This window comes from Cetorhinus maximus, chromosome 7 (assembly GCF_964194155.1).
Source record: "Cetorhinus maximus chromosome 7, sCetMax3.hap1.1, whole genome shotgun sequence".
NCBI classification, from domain to species: Eukaryota; Metazoa; Chordata; class Chondrichthyes; order Lamniformes; family Cetorhinidae; genus Cetorhinus; species Cetorhinus maximus.
The window spans coordinates 39,608,159-39,626,835 of record NC_135885.1 but is presented as its reverse complement, the minus strand read 5'-3'; the positions used below and the strand labels follow the sequence as shown (position 1 = coordinate 39,626,835).

Sequence of the window (18,677 nt, the reverse complement as noted above, 5' to 3'; positions counted from 1 at the left end):
CGAGTGAGGGAGCTTGGCCAAAGCTTCCTCCTCCTGCTGCAGACATGTGTCCAAGCGGAGACCACCAGATTGTGAACCCGAACCTGCTCTAGGTCTAGGTCCCACTGAGGTGTGTGTCTCTGTGCTGGTGCAGGGTGTGGGTAAGCATTGTGATGGGTCTCATTTCTCAATCATTGTGATTGCTTATTTCCAGCTCTTCAATGGAGGAGGCATTCTCTTGGTTGGAGGTGAGGACATGGATGGAGCTGAGGGATTGGCTGGCTGAGGGTGTCGGTCGCTTGTCAGAGCTCCCTGTGAACCAAAGTAGAAATGAGCAGTGCATGACAGCAGAATCAAAAGCAGGAGAGAGAGCACTCACATTTACGTTGAGGGAGGGATGATGTGGTGCAGGATAATCACCTGGGTGTTTGCTGCCGACCTCACCGTCACCACAGGCACGGTCCACATCCTCACCGGTCAGCGCGATGGCATGCTCCTCAAAGTGAGTGAGGGGCCTAATGGGGGCTACCCCACCCCTGGTCTGGGACCGCTCCCTGCTGTTGTGAGCCAGCTTCTCCTTCATGAAAACAGATGAAGAGTGTGAGCAGGACACATGGCCTTGTGTGGAATGTTTGTGTGGTGAGTGGAGCCATGGACAGGATAAGGACACGAGCCCCAGAGGATATGAGTCTGATGGAGATGTGAAGGTGTGTGTGAGAGTTAGTGGTGTTGACCCTGGAGGTGTGAGATCCCTGTGGATGTGTGATGGGTTTGTGAGTGTGTGAGTTGAGAGTGATGAGAAGAGTGTGTTATCTTGGCAGAACGAATGAGACCTTTCATATTGCAGTGGCACTGGTTGGCTGTCCTCTTTTGCAGGGCATAGCGCTGAGCACCGCTGCCACCACATCCCATGCTGGATTGAAGATGCCGCTGCCCCTCCTGCGGCCAGAGCGGGGGTAGAGGACATCACAGCGGGACTCCACAGCGTCCAAAAGGTGCTTGAGGGACATGTCTCTAAACCTGGGGGCCTGCAGTCTTTTCACCATTCAGGGCCATCCTATCTTTTGTGCAGCAGTCGTGGGCTGGAAGCATTGAGATGTGTGCGTGTGGCTGGACTTTAAATATGGTGCCCAGCGTGATGAAGCAACAAGGCAATGGCATGGCAGGCAGATGAGAGCCCGTCCACCATTGAAACACCGTGTTTCTTGGGAATGCATAATGAATATGGTGGGTTTGGGATGACACAACGTGAAAAGCCGCCATTGCAGCTGGCGGGTAAAACATCCGCTACAGCACTTAGTGCAAATCTGGGATGATTCTGCCTTAAGTTGCAAGAGGCATGGGGCTTGATTTAATTGGGCACCATAGTCCCCACCTCCAGCCCCTAGTTTTAAAAGTCAGGGGTGCCCACCCCACTCTGGACACCTCCCCAACAGCCATGTAATGACTTCCGTCCCCATCACCAGGATGTCCCACCTCAGGGAGCTGCCAGGCAATCAATGACCAGCAGCTCAACACACCGATAGCACCACTGCAAGTGGTGGCCACTGCTGGTACTACGGTGAGATACATGAGAAGGTGCGCTGCACTGGATCTGAGATTTGAAGTAAGTGTCAGCATCTCGCTGGGGCCAAGTTTGCAAGTCCTGGCAATGGGGGACTGGGGTTGGATGTTTCTGAGAGGGCTAGGGACCAGGGTAAAAAGGTCTGGGGGGCTGGGGTGGGGTGCAGAGGGGAATTAGGCTGGGCTGGCATCTTGGGTGGGGCCCTCCAATGGGTCTGGGGGGCATGTTAATGGGGTACCCCCTCCTTGCCCGCCACCAGCCTGCTCAGGGAAAGTTGGCGTGGGCCTCTACTCCTGGCGGTTAAATACCAGTGACAATGGGATGAGGCCCTCAAGTGGGTATTAATTGCCCACTTACGGGCCTCAATTGGCCCATGCACAGACCAATGCCTCCCCCGGCCACTGGTAAAGTTATGGTGGCGTCAGGGGCAGGCAGGTAAGTGGCTGGCCTGGTCCCAACTGTATTTAACGTGCCCCCTGTCTTCAAACCCACTGGTAGAAGAAGCAGTAAATCCAGTGCATGGTTTTATTGCTTAGGGAGTAATCTGGTGAAGTGGATTTCCCACCCACCTGATGTCAATGGAACAAGAAGCGGGTGAGTTCTGTAAAGGACCGGCGATCTGCTCCACCAGGTTACCGCCCCGGTGTCAAAGTCAAAATTATCCTCATAGGTTCAATTTCTTCATGCTCTCATCTGGACCTGGAAAAATTTATTAATTTTGCTTCCAATCTCCACCCCTCCATCATTTTCACATGGTCCATCTCTGACACTTCCCTACTTCCTTGACCTCTCAGTCTCAATTTCTGGTGATAGACTGTCCACCAATATCCATTACAAGACTATCGACTCCCACAGCTACCTCGACTACAGCTCCTCACACCCCACTTCCTGTAAGGACTCCATCCCATTCTCTCAGTTCCTTCGCCTCCGTCGCATCTGTTCTGATGATGCCACTTTCAAAAACAGTTCCTCTGACATGTCCTCCTTCTTCCTTAACCGAGGTTTTCCACCCACGGTGGTTGACAGGGCCCTCAACCGTGTCCGGCCCATCTCCCGTGCATCCACCCTCACACCTTCTTCTCCCTCCCAGAAACATGATAGGGTCCCCCTTGTCCTCACTTATCACCCCACCAGCCTCCGCATTCAAAGGATCATCCTCCGCCATTTCCACCAACTCCAGCATGATGCCACCACCAAACACATCTTCCCTTCACCCCCTGGCAGCATTCCGCAGGGATCGTTCCCTCCGGGACACCCTGGTCCACTCCTCCATCACCCCCTACACCTCAACCCCCTCCCACGGCACCTTCCCATGCAACCGCAGAAGGTGCAACACCTGCCCCTTTACTTCCCCTCTCCTCACCGTCCAAGGGCCCAAACACTCCTTTCAAGTGAAGCAGCATTTCACTTGCACTTCCCTCAATTTAGTCTACTGCATTCGTTGCTCCCAATGCAGTTTCCTCTACACTGGAGAGACCAAACGCAGACTGGGTGACCGCTTTGCAGAACACCTTCGATCTGTCCGCAAGCATTACCCAGACCTCCCTGTCGCTTGCCATTTCAACACTCCACCCTGCTCTCATGCCCACATGTCCGTCCTTGGCTTGCTGCATTGTTCCAGTGAAGCTCAACGCAAACTGGAGGAACAGCACCTCATCTTCCGACTAGGCACTTTACAGCCTTCTGGACTGAATATTGAGTTCAACAATTTTAGATCATGAACTCTCTCCTCCATCCCCATCCCCTTTCCGATTCCGCGCCCCCCCCCGTTTTTTTTTTCAATAATTTATATAGATTTTTTTCCCCCACTTACTTCCATTATTTTTAAATGTATTTCCATCCATTGTTTTATCTCTACCTTTTAGCCTTTTTCGATTCCTTCACCCCACCCCCACTAGGGCTATCTGTACCTTGCTTGTCCTGCTTTCTACCCTTAATTAGCACATTCCTTTGATAATATCACCACCTTCAACACCTCTTTGTCCTTTTGTCCGTGACATCTTTTGGTTATCTCCACCTATCACTGGCCCTCTATCCAGCTCTACTTGTCCCAACCCCCCTTAAACCAGCTTATATTTCACCTCTCTTCTATTTTTACTTAGTTCTGTTGACGGGTCATTCGGACTCGAAACGTTAACTGTGCTCCTCTCCGCTGATGCTGTCAGACCTGCTGAGTTTTTCCAGGTATTTTTGTTTTTGTTTTGGATTTCCAACATCCGCAGTTTTTTGCTTTTATTTCAATTTCTATGTACTGGCCACAATGTGCTTCAACTCTGAATGTGTGTGTAGCATTCAGTAATGTAGTTTTGTGCTTTAATACAGAACAATGGGGCTGATTTTAATAGCTTCTCTAGTGCAAGGAAATATGCTGCACTTCAGCAGAGGAAGCTGTGACTGCCCTGGGTCACCTGGCACAGCAAGACCTCCACCAATGCATCTAAAACCCTGGTTGCCCCTTCAAGTACCATCTCTCACTGACTGTTCAGTCGCAGCAACCACACAGCTCACCAATCAAAAAAACCCCCTCGCCCCATGCTTCAAATAGGCTCTGGGTCCACCAGAAATTCGCACCCTCCTAATGAGCGACCTGCCTGTCAGTACTGGAAACCCGTGGGAAACTCACCCATGGGTTTCAGATGGGAGCTGACCATCAAAATGGTTCGGGCCGTATTCTGAATCCACTGGGCGCATGTCTAATGTCTGAGCAGCAGCAGAAACAAAAATTAATCGCAGGAAAAGTAATGTGGGCCTGAGTTTCCTCTTTTGTTGTCTTGGATTTATATGAGGTTAAGCTATAGCTGCTGATCCACTCTGCCAGGGGCAGCTGAAAGATAGTGTGATTAAAATCATGACGATAGGGGGAGTGGAGTAAAAAACATTTTTTAAGAAGTTTTTGATTGCATAAATCATAAATCTCTACTTTAAGATGTTTCACTAAGTATCCCTGCATTACCTGCATCTGTGACGGTTACCAACAGCATGTATTCTCCCCGAGTTTCTCTGTCTAGACTCTGCACCAGGCTGATTCCTCCATTTGCTGAGATTGAGAACTTGCCATCTTCATTTCCACGGTTAATCTCATAGGTCAGCTTACTGTTGGAACCCAGGTCATCATCACGCCCCAGTACCTAGGAAACACAGCAGGGCCAAACTAAGTAATAGTTTTCCACATAATATTTTATAAGTGTTTCTGCACATGATCAATGTACTTATCTTGAAAGCCCACTGCTTATAATATTTTTCTGAATATTTTGAATTGCTGTGTTCCTTCCATCTACTGTTTAATCAGAAAATGTTTAGTGTTAGAATATCAGTTTCAAGATGAATTGCACTGAATTAATTTGGAGTAACTGGACAATCCTGCTAATTTCACGGTATTTTGATAGGTCTAAGACTCCTTTAAAGGGGAGGTGTCTTTATATAAAGTGTTGTGCAAACTTTATCTTATTTGATACTGAATACACAGTGAATACCTAAGTCCCAGTACATCAAGTACTGTTGATAATGTCATTGTGACCAAAATGACACATCAGTCTTTAGCCTCTTCCTGTTCCCTTAACAAAAATAACAACAAAAAAGCGAGTTAAAAAATGTCTATTTATAAAATCACTTCATTCAGCAGAGTTTTCAATAGGGTAATGCCTATGTTATAAATTCATTTCAGAAATGGCTGTGTTCCCCGGCAGAGGATGAACCATAGCAAGATTGACAGTACTCACAGCTCTGAACGCCGACATTATTATCCACCTCAAAGGGTTTCATGCACTGCTTGAGAAATACGCTGAATCATATTTCCCCACATGCCATGCAATTTTGACTCCATAGTTGCGCCTTTTTTTTTAGCAGGTTTTCCAACCTGGAAGCCAACCTGATTGGCAGGCTTGGCTCCCTGTTGTGTGAGGAACATTCTGGAGGGAGCCGCAGCCACAGGAGCAGGCAAGAACTAGCTGTTGTGTCAGTGGGAGAGTGGGAATGGGGGGCCTTGGATGGACTGTTCCGTGCCTGATGGCGTTGGGTGTGTTCGGCGGCGTAAGTGGACAATATGGCGAGAAGGCCAGAAATCGGTTTCACAACGTCATGAAACCAGTTTGCGACCGTTCGCTGTCGTTGGCGGTCTGCGTTTCCTGCTGTCGGACATCGGGAGCCTCATTGTAACACAACAGCATTTCGTTATAAGGCCAGCCCACCCGAATCATCCCATCACACTGGATCATCTGCTAATCACGCCGACGTGTTTCACAACAGCATATATAAGGTGTACACTTGGCAGGCTGCACTTTGAGGGGAACTCAGAGGTGAGTGCACACTAACGTACAGCGCTCACAAGGATCTCCTGTTGGACTTCAAGGTTGAGGCCACTTGGTGGGGAGGGATGCAAGTGCTGCCCTGCGTTTGAGGCGAGTTGGGGGGTAGGTGTTGGGGGTGGGGGGGGGGGCGGGGGGACACGGGTCAAGGGCTGTCCTATGGTTGAAGGCAGTGCACAAGCATGTGCAGGGTGGGGGGAAGGAAGTGGCCACGCATTCGTGAAACCTTGTATAAAGCAACCATTCCTCTACAGCTGAGACAGTTCAGGCACAACCACATTAACATGTGTGGAGTCGGGCCTCTGCTCGTTCGTGCAACACAGAGATATGAAAGTGCCACCAAGTGCTCCAGAGATTTTCATCCCTCAGCCACAGACTACAAACTAATGAGCGTTTTATTGGACTGCAGAACAACTGGACAATTGTGCACATTGTACAATCTCCTTGCGAAAGCTGGCCATGCATCATTCACTGGTGGAGACGCTCACAACCCCTTGCAAAGTCATCATTCCGGTTTGGACCAGTCTCCCCCATGGTTCAAGCTAACAGTGCAGCCTTGCAGTGCGGGTTAGGAGAATGCCTGCACCTGAACTGAGAGCACAGCATGCAGTCCAATGGCTGAAGCTGCTGTCAATCAGTCTGGTGGAGTGGGGCAGAGGAGGGTGAGGTTTCGGGCAGCTATGCAGTGCACTAAACTCTGGCCATCCAAGTGGTGGCCACCACTCTCCAGGATGTGTTAAGGGGCTTTCAGACTTAACCAAGAGAGGTTCTTAGTACACCCATGCTAAGCCACACAGCTCTCTTTTTCATCCTGCAAGAGGAGTACATAAGGAGCATGGAGCCTGGTGAACCAGCTGTATGCCTCATGGTGTACAGAGAGCAAAGACGACAGAGAAGAGAGTGACTGCGCAGAGGGAGGAGCAGTGCCCTCAGGAAGAAGGAGCGGCTGGGGCTCCTGCACACGCCGCTGGAGAGCCACAGTGAGCTGTCGCTGGCCGGAGCCTAGCTAGATCTAGGGTCTATAGACGCGCCTTTCACTGCTGCAGATGACCAAGAACCAGTGTCGCCGAAGGCTGCGCATGTTAGGGAACTGGTCAGTCACATTGCAGGATTCCACGGGGACATGGAGGGCATCCACTACCAATGGCCATGAATGTGACCACGGTGCTCAATTTTTACACCAGTGGCTCCTTTCAGGGCTCCACAGGTGACCTCTGTGGGATATCACAAGCCTCCACCCACAAATGCATCCATCAGGTCACGGACGCCATCTTCGTGAGACACACAACTTTGTGCATTTCACCCAGGACCAGGACAGCCAGGATGTAAGAGTGATTGGATCTGCCCTGATCTCGGGTTTCCTACTGCTGCAGGGTGCCATCAATTGCACTCGCGTGGCGCTCAGATCTCCATCACAACAAGCGGTCAACTATGTCAGGGGTGAAAGTGAGGAGATCCTCAAAGGCGATGATGATGGCGATGAGGCCCTCGCATTGGCCAGACGAGGCAGGTGCACTCGGGAGGCCCTCATAACTAGATTTGAGGAGGATGATGACAACATGCAGTGAGGAGACACCATAGATCCTCACCTTGCATCTGTGAACATTTGACTCCTGTCTGGCTTATGGCAGTGCAAATACCCTCTGAGAGAATGGTCCTGTCATGGAGATGCAGTGGACGCACTAATAGTCACTCAATTCCAGGAGGACACTCCATAGATCTTCACACAGCCTCTGTGAACGCCTGACTCCTTCTGGCTGAGGGCAGCTCGCTTGTAATATGCAATCAAGGTCATATCATTGAAATGCAGCTGTGAAACTTTAAATGCACCTGATGCTTTGTCAGCCTTCAGCACCCGACCCCTTCAGGAGCACAGCATCACCAGTCACAGATGCTGATGAGATAGGGGCGAGCCCCACCTTAAAGGTGCTGAGAGCACACAGAGAGAATGATGGAACTCTGTTGTGCCTGCCCACTACATTCTGGCAGCAATGACCAGCACCATTGAGGTACAGGCATCAGTAATGTGTCCAGAGAGTGTGAGGCTGGACCATCACTTTGGTCTGAAGGCTGTACAGAGCACAGGGAAGAGGCCCTGAACTGAGACACCTGCCTTTATCTTGTGCAGAAAGGTTTCACAACTGAGTGACAAGAACACTGCTCATCAGAACAAGGAGCCATAGGTAGGGAGACATTCCTGAGAGTTTATTTACAATAGTGAACATTATGGATTAACACCGTGCCCAGGCTGTGCAACTACATCTTCTTAGCTTCTTTAACCCTGCCGCTATGTCTTGGTGCTTGCCAGACATCCACAGTAGAGATGGAGGCAGCCTGCTGACTGCTACACCCTGTCTATGACGACCTTGGTGGGCACCTTGTGGAGGGCCAAAAGCTGCAGGGCCCCGGCCTGATTTTGGGGTCCTGCTGTGTGGCATCCTCTGGAGCTGGAGCAGCTGGGGTCACAAGGAGAGGGGATTTGGATGGGCTGCACTCTCCTGGAATCACTTGGGCGGATGGCCCGAGGTGTACTCCTGCTGACCCTTCTCCCTAGGGTTGCCCAAGTGCCCCTAGCTGACTCCTTAAGGAGAACGGGAAGCTGGAGTGAGATCGAGCTACCCTGCATCCCTCTTCCATACACGCTACTGGAGGCCAACTATGGCATCAGCTATGGGGTTGAGCCAGCTCAGCAGTGCAAGAGTGGTGTCCTGGACCAGGGTCTCCATGGTGGCTGCCATCCTACCAGTGTTGACCTCAGTGCACTGGCATGCTGGCGCTATCACCTCAGATAGAAGGTGGGTGGACTCCTCCATCGTGCTTTGCAATCTGAGGAGTGCAGCAGACATCCCTGATGTTCCCGAGCTTGTCTTTGCAGCTCCAGCAACTGTGACATGACCGGGTCCAGAGGCTCCTCATCTGACTCAGACTCAGCAAATTTCTGGCCTCCAGCAGTCCTCCGAATGCCGGATACCTGGGAAGTCCCTGCCGCCACCTGCTGTGGATCAGAAAGTGCAATGTGCGCACGAGATTGTGATCCCAAGGCTACTCTAAAGCTAGATCCCACTGAGGTGTGTGTCTCTGCGCTGGTGGAGGGTGTGGGTGAGCACTGTGACGGGACTTCAAGGAAGGTGCCTTCAGATTCCTCTTCAGAGGTTTTTTCGGGGCTTGATTAGAGGTCTTGGGTTGTGGACTCCATCAGCTGTTTCTCAGATTTCCCTGCAAAAGCAAGGAGAGATAATTAATGCAATGGCAGTGGCCTGTGAAAGAGGGCACATCACTCACGGCATGGTTGTTTGTTGGATGTTGCACTGCTCATTTGGTAGAGCAGCGCCCACCTCACCGTCAGCACAAGATCCTCGCTGGTCAGGCCGGATGATTTGTATGCCTGGCCTGTGTGGGTGGTGAGTGGTGAGTGGTCCCATGGACAGGATGAGGACAATGAAGGTGTATGTGAGAGAGTGAATGGTGATGTCCCTTGCACTGGTAGTGAGTGAGGGCCATGTGGATATGTGATGGGTTTGTTAGTGTGTGAGTTGAGAGTGATGAGAAGAGTGGCGGAACAGAGGAGGTCATTCATCCTCTTGTGGCACTGGCTGGATGTCCTCTTTTGCAGGACATTAGTACTGACCACCGCTGGATTGGTAATGTTGCTGCCCATCCTGCGGCCAGAGCGAGGGTAGAGGACTTCATGGCGGGCCTCTACTGCATCCAAAAGACAGTCGATGGATGCATCATTAAACCATGTAGCAGTCCTGGGCTGGAAGCACTGAGAGGTCTGCGTGCGGCTGCACTTTGACTATGGTGCCCGGCGTGATGAAGCGGCGAGGTGATGGCGTGGCAGGTGAATGAGAGCCTGCCTGCCATCAAAATGGCGTGTTTCACAGGAATGCATAATTAATGTGTTGGGATTGGGATGTCACGGTGTGAGAAATCACCATTGTGACCGGCAGGTAAAACGTCCTTTTACCCGCCCGCTACCGCAAATCTGCAAATTAGTGCAAATCTGTGATGATTCCGCCCCTAGATTTGGAGATCCAATCTGAGGGGGCGGGTTCAGATCTCAAGGTGGCAGCCTGATCCTTGATCCCAAGAAGATCCGATTCCCATTCTGGGGAGGGGCTCTTTGGATAGGAGTGGGATGCAGCGGAGCTGTGGGTGGTCTGACAGGAGGGAAGAACATATCTATGTGAGCACTGGAAGCACTCCTATTCTTCTTGGCTCAGAAGCAGTGTTGTAAATTACCATTCTCCTGAAGCTCTCCTTGCCTCCCTTGAACTGCCGAGTTTCTCGAGGCCCTGGAAACCCGGTTGTCCAGAGTTAGTCCAGCAACACAGGTTAAGTGTGAGGCCCTAGCCTCATCCACCTCCTGGGAACGGATTGGCTGCCTGCCTCCTGCCGAATCTCCATTCAATCTGGAATTGGATGTGTTGGAGACTGGTTGAGGTTGGGTTTGAGATTTTAAAAATGTTTACATCTCACCTCACCCGTGGTTAAAAATACCCAATGTCTCCAGAAGTCACTTTTGAACTTGATATATCAGATGATTTAGAGTTAGATATAGGGAGCATGATGTTGAAATTTGCTGAAAATTAACAGCTGTCAAATAAAAAGACACACTGCAAAAGGCTTGTACAAGGCAATGGTTATATCATAGAGTCCTTTGTGCTTTTTTGGGTGTCTTAATAAAGAAAGGATATTAAAGCCATAAAGAGCATACAGTGTTCACCAAGCTTAGTTCAATTGTAGCACTCAGTTCTGTCAGAAGCTTGTCAGTTCAAATAGCATTCCCAGACTTGTACAGACATTCTGTGCTGGCCTATCCGTTCAGTACTGAGGGAGCACTGTGCAGTCAGTTGTGCCATCTTTCAGATGAGACATTAAACCAAGCCTCCACCTGCCCTCCCTGGTGGACGTAAAAAATCCCACTATTCAAAGAAAAGCTAGTGTCCAAGCCAAGATTTATTGTCAAGCAACATCTTAAAAGATTATTTGGTCACAAATCTTATCGTTGTATGTGGGAACTTGCTATGGGCTAATTGGCTGGCATATTTTCTACATTACAGCAGTGACTATGCTTCAAAAGTTCTTAATTGGCTGTAAAGCGCTTTGGGATGTTCTGAGATTACAAAAGGTGCTACATAACTGGAAGCCTTTCTTTTCATTATAAGAAACTATAGCTATGAAGAGAAACTTGAGGTACAGCTCCCTTTACGAAACGGATGTTTCAGCTCAAGACCCATCTTGGTCACCTTGGAGACTCTTTAGCACTTGAAGGAGCTGTTGAAAATTGCCCCCCTTAATATCAGGTATTTGCATTTTAATGAGGAGTGAATAGCAGCTTGAATTGGCCAAAATAGTCAGTGCTTAATGTGATTACCATCATTTCTCATACATAAATCCACCACTTACACCCATTTACAGAGAGGAAAATGATGGTAATTGTCGTGTTATTATAATGATATAAGTCCTTGGCTTATTTGTTGTATGAGACACAGGCATCAATCACTCATAAAGGATTGGGTAAACACATTGTGGGTTCATTTATACCTATGTATAACCTGTTTTCAGGTTATACGTAGGTATAAAGCTTGAAGACATCAGAGCTGTGTGTGCTCTGTTTGGAGCAAGAGTGAAACTAAGACTGGACCACATGACACACTTCCCTGCTAGTGATGTCATGCTGCTATCTCTTAAAGGCATATTCCAACAGTAATCATATTAAGCACTGATTATTTTGGCCAATTAAAGCTGTTGTTCACACCTCATTAAAGTATGAGAACCTGTCATCAAGGGGGAAAATTTCAACAGCTCCTTCAGGTGCTAACAAGCCTCCAAGTTGACCAAGGTGGCTCTTAGTCTGAAACATCGGTTTAGCCCAAGGTGCCACCTTAGTAAAGGTATTGAAGCTTGTGCTTGGAACGACCATCCAAAGAATCATTAAGGGACTGATTGCCATTTAAATTGACTGCTAGCACTCATGAAAGAGACTGCATGGCATTTTAGTGAATAGTACTTGACCTAAGACCCTTTCCAGCAGCGACCAGCTGACAGGAATAAACAAGGCGTTGCTGAGGATTTCGAGTGCTACTTAAAAATATATCACCATTTACTGTTCACGTGCTGCTGGAGGGTTGAAGTTGACTTTTTAAACATTTTGGGAAATTTTCTGGGAAATTTTGTCAAGGCTTCAACACTATCAACATTTATTCCAGGAATTCTCTGAGGATTTCACCTACCAAGAGTGAGTGCTGTGCTATTGATGCCTTATAGGAATCACCAAGAGAACAAAAGTGCTTGGTCATTCACATCTTGCTAGGGGTCCCTCTTGGTCTGCAAGAGAAATGGGAGGAGGACATGAGCAGGAAGAGCAGCACCAGCTGCTGGAGAGAGGGAGTGGAAGGACAGGAGGATAAGAAGAACTCTTTCTCCCCTGAAGATCTCCTCAGGACTTCCCGGCCACCAGAACCTCCAAGGACATGTGCTCACTCGGTGCTTGATCCATTCTGAAACTTACTGTTGTGATCCAGCCAGTGTACTCCACAGCTCCATTGGAGTGAACGTGTGGATATCACACATACTGCTCCACAAAAGCTGTGACGAATAAATGCTTGAGAGCTGAACTTGCAAATGTTCACCTCCTGGCAAGTTTAAATGATGGTAATCAGCAATTAGGACCAGAATTGCATGCTAAAACCAGACTTTCAAACAAGTGTGTCTTAATAACACAGCATCCATTTAGTGCCTGTTTTCACACTTTCACCCAAATAACTCTCTCTATCCTTTTGCAGCCATCTTCAGTCACCCTAATGACCTCTAGAAATCCTGCTTCAGTATTGTTACTTATGGATACTTAGGCCCAGAACTTCTATTCCCCAGAGTATCATACCCAAGACATCCCCAGAAGATGTGCTGGGGGGCCCCGGAAGTGCCCACACAAGGACTGCATGGGAATTGCACGGGAAGCTTCAATTTCCAATGGGCAATCACCCCCCCGAAACTCTGATTTAAGTCGGAGACTTTGGATGGTTCCAATTCTCATAGAAGAATAGCTACGCACAAAATGTTAGAAGTTGCCCAGTAGTGGAAGCTACATATATTAATACACAGGGTCCTGTTCTTTACAGACAGAAAGAACATGTGCACACGTTGCACCTGTTTCAGCTAAACAAAAAAAGTGACAGTCATTCACAGACTCATTCTTCAGGACAATGCCTTGACAAATCAGGGGCAAGCCACCTGGTTTAAATTTCAAACAATGCTTGGCAGTTAACTGTCAGTCACCTTCAATTGGTGCATCCCCCATGGCAATGACTCTACCAATCAGAGTCCACTTGCTAACCAATCAGCATTCTTCTCTCATACAGTATAAATTGTTTTCCTCTTATATTGGTATTCTTTTTGTTTTGATTTTGTAAGTTTCCTTTGACATTTTATTTTAGTTACAGTTCCCCATCAGGGGCTGTTTACCGCCTATGATTTATTGATTTCTGTTTAATTTATTGACTTTTGTTTCATCCAAATAGTATATTGGTATTGCAAAGTGTCCTGATGAGTGCAAGACGAAAAGCTTTGACATGTCTCTTTTTTCAGCATAAGGAGAAAGCTCTTTTTGCAGAGATGTTAGAGCATGTAATGCTTTACCAGAAGGAATAGTTAAGGCAGCTCGCACTGCATCTTTTAAAGGAAGAGCAGGCTGACATTTGAAGCAGAGGAAGATATGGGGTGGTCACAGAAACACAGAAATTTGCTTGAGAATCCATGATAAAGTAGATTTTATATAACTTACATACCTTCTTCACTGGCTTGATCAAATAGAAAAAAAAGTCAAGTAAATTAACAATTAAAATAACTGCCAAAGCATGTAGAGAAGATATAATAAAAAGCAAATCTCCTAAATACCTGATATAAAATTTGTGGAACTGCATTTATGTTCTCCAAGAGATGTAAAGTCATTCTCATGGGCTGGATGATTGGTGCAAAGTCATTGAAATCTCTGAGCACAACATTGACAGTGGCTGTTCCTGACCTGGGACTCTCTCCACCATCCAATGCAAACACCACAAAAGTATACACTGGGATTTTTTCACGATCCAAATTTCCAGACACTGAGATTAATCCAGTAACTGAATCTATGTAAAAGTCCTTGCTGCTAATAGTATATCGAACTTGTCCATTTTTATCTTCATCAGGGTCAGTAGCTGAAACTGTGAGTAAATCTGAACCATGAGGTATATTTTCATCCACTGTGACAGTATAAGTGTTTTGTGTGAAGGCAGGACTGTTGTCATTTATGTCAGTAATGATTACTGTAATGCTTATTGAAGAAGATAGTGATGGCTGTCCTTTGTCTGAAGCGATCACATCTATTGGAACCCATTCCGCTAGTTCTCTGTCAAGATCGCCAATGACACTAAGATCCCCACTCGTTGCATTGATGCTAAACTTGTTCCTTGTAAATTGCTGCAGAGAATATTCAACATGGCCATTAAGTCCACTATCCAGATCCACAGCTTTAACTGTCATTATCACCGTGGCAATGGAAGTATCTTCCGGAAGGTAGACTGTATTTGCAATTCTGAACTCAGGGGCATTATCATTCACATCATTGAGCTTCACTGTAATCCATGCACTACTTGTGAAACGTACTGAATCACATTGAGCTTGGTCAGTAGCTTGAACAATTAAAGTATAGACAGACTGGTGTTCTAGATCTAATGCCTTTTGGACCCTAAGCACAGCATTTCTGTCAACCGTAAACTGCCCATTGCGGTCCCCTGAGATTATCTTGAATGTCAAAGCAGCATTCAGACCTGGACAACAGACAAATCACAAGATTAAATAATGTTTGGTCATTTATACATCACTTACACAGAGCATTTCCTATCTATGCCAACATTCACTGCAAGACAGTCAGCAGATCAGCATCACAAACAGTCTCTGCTCAACTGATGCCACTCTTGTCATTTCCTTGGCCGGGATTTTCCGGCCCTGTCATGGTGAGGCCTGCCATGGACTTTCAGTGGGACTGGAAGATCCCAGCGGCGGCAGGGGCTGGAAAATCCTGGCCCGAGATGAGATATGAATGATTGATTAACATTTACATAGGAAAGTGAGAGTTTGTCATTGTTCAACTGTTAAATGAATCCAAAGACAACTACACTCTTTTTCCCCCCAACAATCCTGGACTTCCTTCAGAAAGTAGACAGTATTCACAGTTCTGACAAGATTGAACTTCATTATAATCTGTATCAGAGTACTTTTCCCAACCTTTTATTCTCATCTTAATAAATTTTCTTCTTCTCTTTGGAAAATAAATAACCTCATTTGATTTATAAATGTAAGTTGTTGTTGAAGACACAACTCATGCTAATGTTTATCTCCATGGGTGCCAGCTGTACTTAGCTCAGATGGCCACTTATCATGTTTAAATCTAGACAGTGAGTGTTTTGAGTCTAATAAATGAGGGTTGATGATGGGACATCACAGGAAAGTCCTAATCTGTCCTAATTTACCCACTTCTCAGTATAAGTCATTGAGTATCAATTAGAAGTGGGAACTTTGATTAATTTTTTTCCCCTTTCAGTGTAGCATCCTTACTGCCACTTTGGCTAAAATCAGTTAAATCAGCACAAACCTGGGATAGAAACTGGAAACTTTATATTCTGTGGGATTTAGCAAGATATTGGGCATGCAATATGCATCAAGCCATATAGAGGGTTGATTACTCCAATTTTATAAATTGCAATCTTCGACAAGTGCCCTTTGTTCGAGCAGTTTTAAAATATATTTGTTGCTATGGTGAGTTCAGGTAACCCCATGCAAGGGAAGTAACCTCTATACTAGGATTTGAAGATTATTTCTCTGTACATGATAGATTGTTCTATACAACTATTTGACACCTTACAGAATGTTCACCCTGCGTGCTTTGATCAGCTTGCTCAGTCTGAAAATTACCTTGGACAATTAAGTACATGCTGTTCTCTTTACTCCGAGACTTTGGCATAAGTTCAACACATGTCAAAAGGACAATTAACATGGTTTCTCACTGTTTAGACTCTAGTTACTAAAGGTTTACTAAACCAGCTCTAATACCATGCTCAAAGATAACTGGTCAGTTAATTTTTAATTTATGAAAGTCTGCTGGAGTTGGGAAGTAATCCAGAATAAATAAGTACAGTAGAGCTTTAAAGTTAGTGTGAAAAAGGCATTCCAAGCTTTCTCCCCAATGTGTGCCTTGTGAATTTAAAACGTCTATAGCAACTAATAGATATTGGAATGCTAAAGTGCTTTTGAAATCACCATTACGATGACATAATGACTGATAGAACTTGGTAAAGCCTGATCCCATTATGATTAAACTGTTTTTCTCAAGTTTAAGCTTGACTACAACAGCTGCATTCAATCTATCGATTAGATACAGTCTGACGTAAATTTTAATAAATGAAGAGAAAACAAGGATTTCGCTCAGACTTTGTTTTACAGGTCAAGAAACTGAATCTCAGGCTTTTCAAAATGACTGTTTAGCTTTCACTATAATTATCCTTCATCTGTTTTGTTTCCTACTTATTGGACACTTTCATTGTATATCCCTAAGATACACATTGGTAAGCAGCTCCACTGGCATGTAGAAAAGTAGGTCAATATGTAAGATCTGAATTGAAAACAGGAAGATTAATTTCAGATGTTTGCAAAGTTGATGCTTCTGTGGCTATGGTAGAAATTTTTAATAAATTAAATTAAGTATGAAAAGATTCCAATTAGACACATTATAGAATAGATATAGGTACATCCCTATGATTTCCACATCTCTGTTTCCCAGTGACTAGGTTGCATTGTTGACTGATGCCTTACTACTGCAGTACAGCAATAGCAATCAACTCTTTCTTCCCGAGTCAATTATTTCCATGCGCAAATGGTGATGGTGATGATGTCACTTGGAAGGTGTATGCGTAAAATATGCGTAAAGTTGCAGTAAAAATAGTGTACAAAGACCAGGGAGGAGGAGTGAGTCAGAGCAGCAGCTGTCAGGCAAGCCAGATTTCCTTTTAACTTGAATGAATAGAGTTACTCATTGCAGTATCCAAGCATGAATAAACCAAAGTGAAAGACACAACATGCTGTTAAAGATTTTGTTCTCTCTGCACAGGCAACAATAGCAGCATTAAACATTCATAGGAATAGCACGAAAAGGAGTTGGAGGCATAGACATTGTTATCCATTTCAGTTGATACATTTTAAGGTCAGTGTGAAGGGAGCATACTCCAGCTAAATGTTTCAGTTTCCCAACGTCTTATTCTGGAGGGAGGAAAGTTCACTGTTTAATTGAAGAAGTGGACAGATGGGTACACTAATGCTATGGTCAGGAATAGACTGAACTGCTGTACCATACAGTGATAGAAAGCAGCTTAATGCCTGTGATTCCGCCCAGTACCCAATCTGAACTGCCATGTAATATGGGAGAGAGGCGGGGTGGTGTTGGGGGGTGGGCAGGCCTGAGCAGAGGCCAGACTATGCACCAGAGTATTAAAACGCAAAATCATTGCTGCATCATCCTTATGTACCTTTCAGTGACCAGCTCAAAAACAACAGTGGCAGGCCCTGGGACCAGATCATGTGGTGTTCCACGTTACGAACAATATGAACAAGGAGCAGGAGTAGGCCATTCAGCTCCTCGAGCCTGCTCCATCATTGAATAAGATCATGGCCAAACTGATAGTAACCTGAAATCTGCATCCCGCCTATCCCTGATAACCTCTTGCTTCCCAAGAGTCTATCCACCTCTGCCTTAAAAATATTCAAAGACTCTGCTCCCATCACCTTTTCATGAAGAGAGTTCCAAAGGCCCACGATCCTCTGAGTGAAAAAAATCTGTGTTTTAAATGGGTTTAAATTTTAAACATGTTGGATGACAATATTAAAATTCCTCTCATCAATTTTCTGCCTTTTCCTTTTCTGAAGACAATGGGCTTGAGCTTACACTGAGGGCGGGCTCCCAAGCATAAACGTCGGGGGTGAGTCCGCCTCTGCTTAGCTAGCTCGACCCACTTTAATTTTTTGGTCAACAGCCCTTTAACTAGTATGAGGCCATTTGGGGACCAGCAACTATGCACACTGGCAGCGTCGGACTGGTGGCCACTGCTGGTGCTACAGGTAGGCCAAGGAGGTTCAGTGATCGACCCAGGCCTTCAGGGAAGTCTGGGGTCTTGCTAGGGCCAGGCTAACAGGCCCCAGTGAGGTGGGGGGGGATGGGAGGTATGGGCACGTTGGACAGGGCAAGGGATGAGGGTAGCAAAACTGTGAGAGGGGGCTCCCTGATTGACACAGGGGGATGGGGAAGAAGGCACCTCCCTTTCAGCCCGCAGGGTTAAACTTACTAGCCATATGTTGGGCACAGGTCTCTCTCACCACCTATTATATCTATACTATACCAGGCTCTTAATTAATCATTAATTGCCCATTTAAGGGCCTCAATTGGGTCACGGGTGGGTAACCCACCCAATGCCTCCCTGACCACCCGTAAAATCATGGCGGGGGCGGGGTGGTGCGGGGCAGGTGGACTGATGGCCGATATGCCAGCAATAGCACATGCCCTCATTTACAGGTCCAGCTGGCTATTTTTCTGCCTGTGGATGGCCTGTAAAATTCAGCCCAATGAAATATTTGCTGGAGTACAATTCCAGTGGTGTAGGCTTTCTTGGCCAAATGACCATTATTAGGTTTTGACATTGAGCCTCAGCAGGCTTCAGTATTTATATGCAGGGACATTCACAATGGAGCTGTCCTCATACAAGATTAGCCATGATCGTATTGAATGGCAAAGCAGGCTCAGT

The 18,677-nt window shown here is 46.6% G+C and overlaps 1 protein-coding gene across 2 annotated transcripts in view; it reads right to left on the bottom strand.

Annotated features, from left to right (window-relative positions):
* LOC144682733 (protocadherin Fat 4-like) overlaps window positions 1-18,677 on the bottom strand; it is a 189,026-nt gene that overhangs the window by 152,858 nt on the left and 17,491 nt on the right. For both annotated transcript variants that reach the window (XM_078545370.1, XM_078545371.1), the window contains exons 4-5: window positions 13,747-14,657; window positions 4,497-4,671 (exon numbers count right to left, since the gene is read on the bottom strand). In XM_078545370.1, coding sequence (XP_078401496.1) covers window positions 4,497-4,671; window positions 13,747-14,657 — 1,086 coding nt within the window. The remainder of the gene's footprint in view (window positions 1-4,496; window positions 4,672-13,746; window positions 14,658-18,677) is intronic.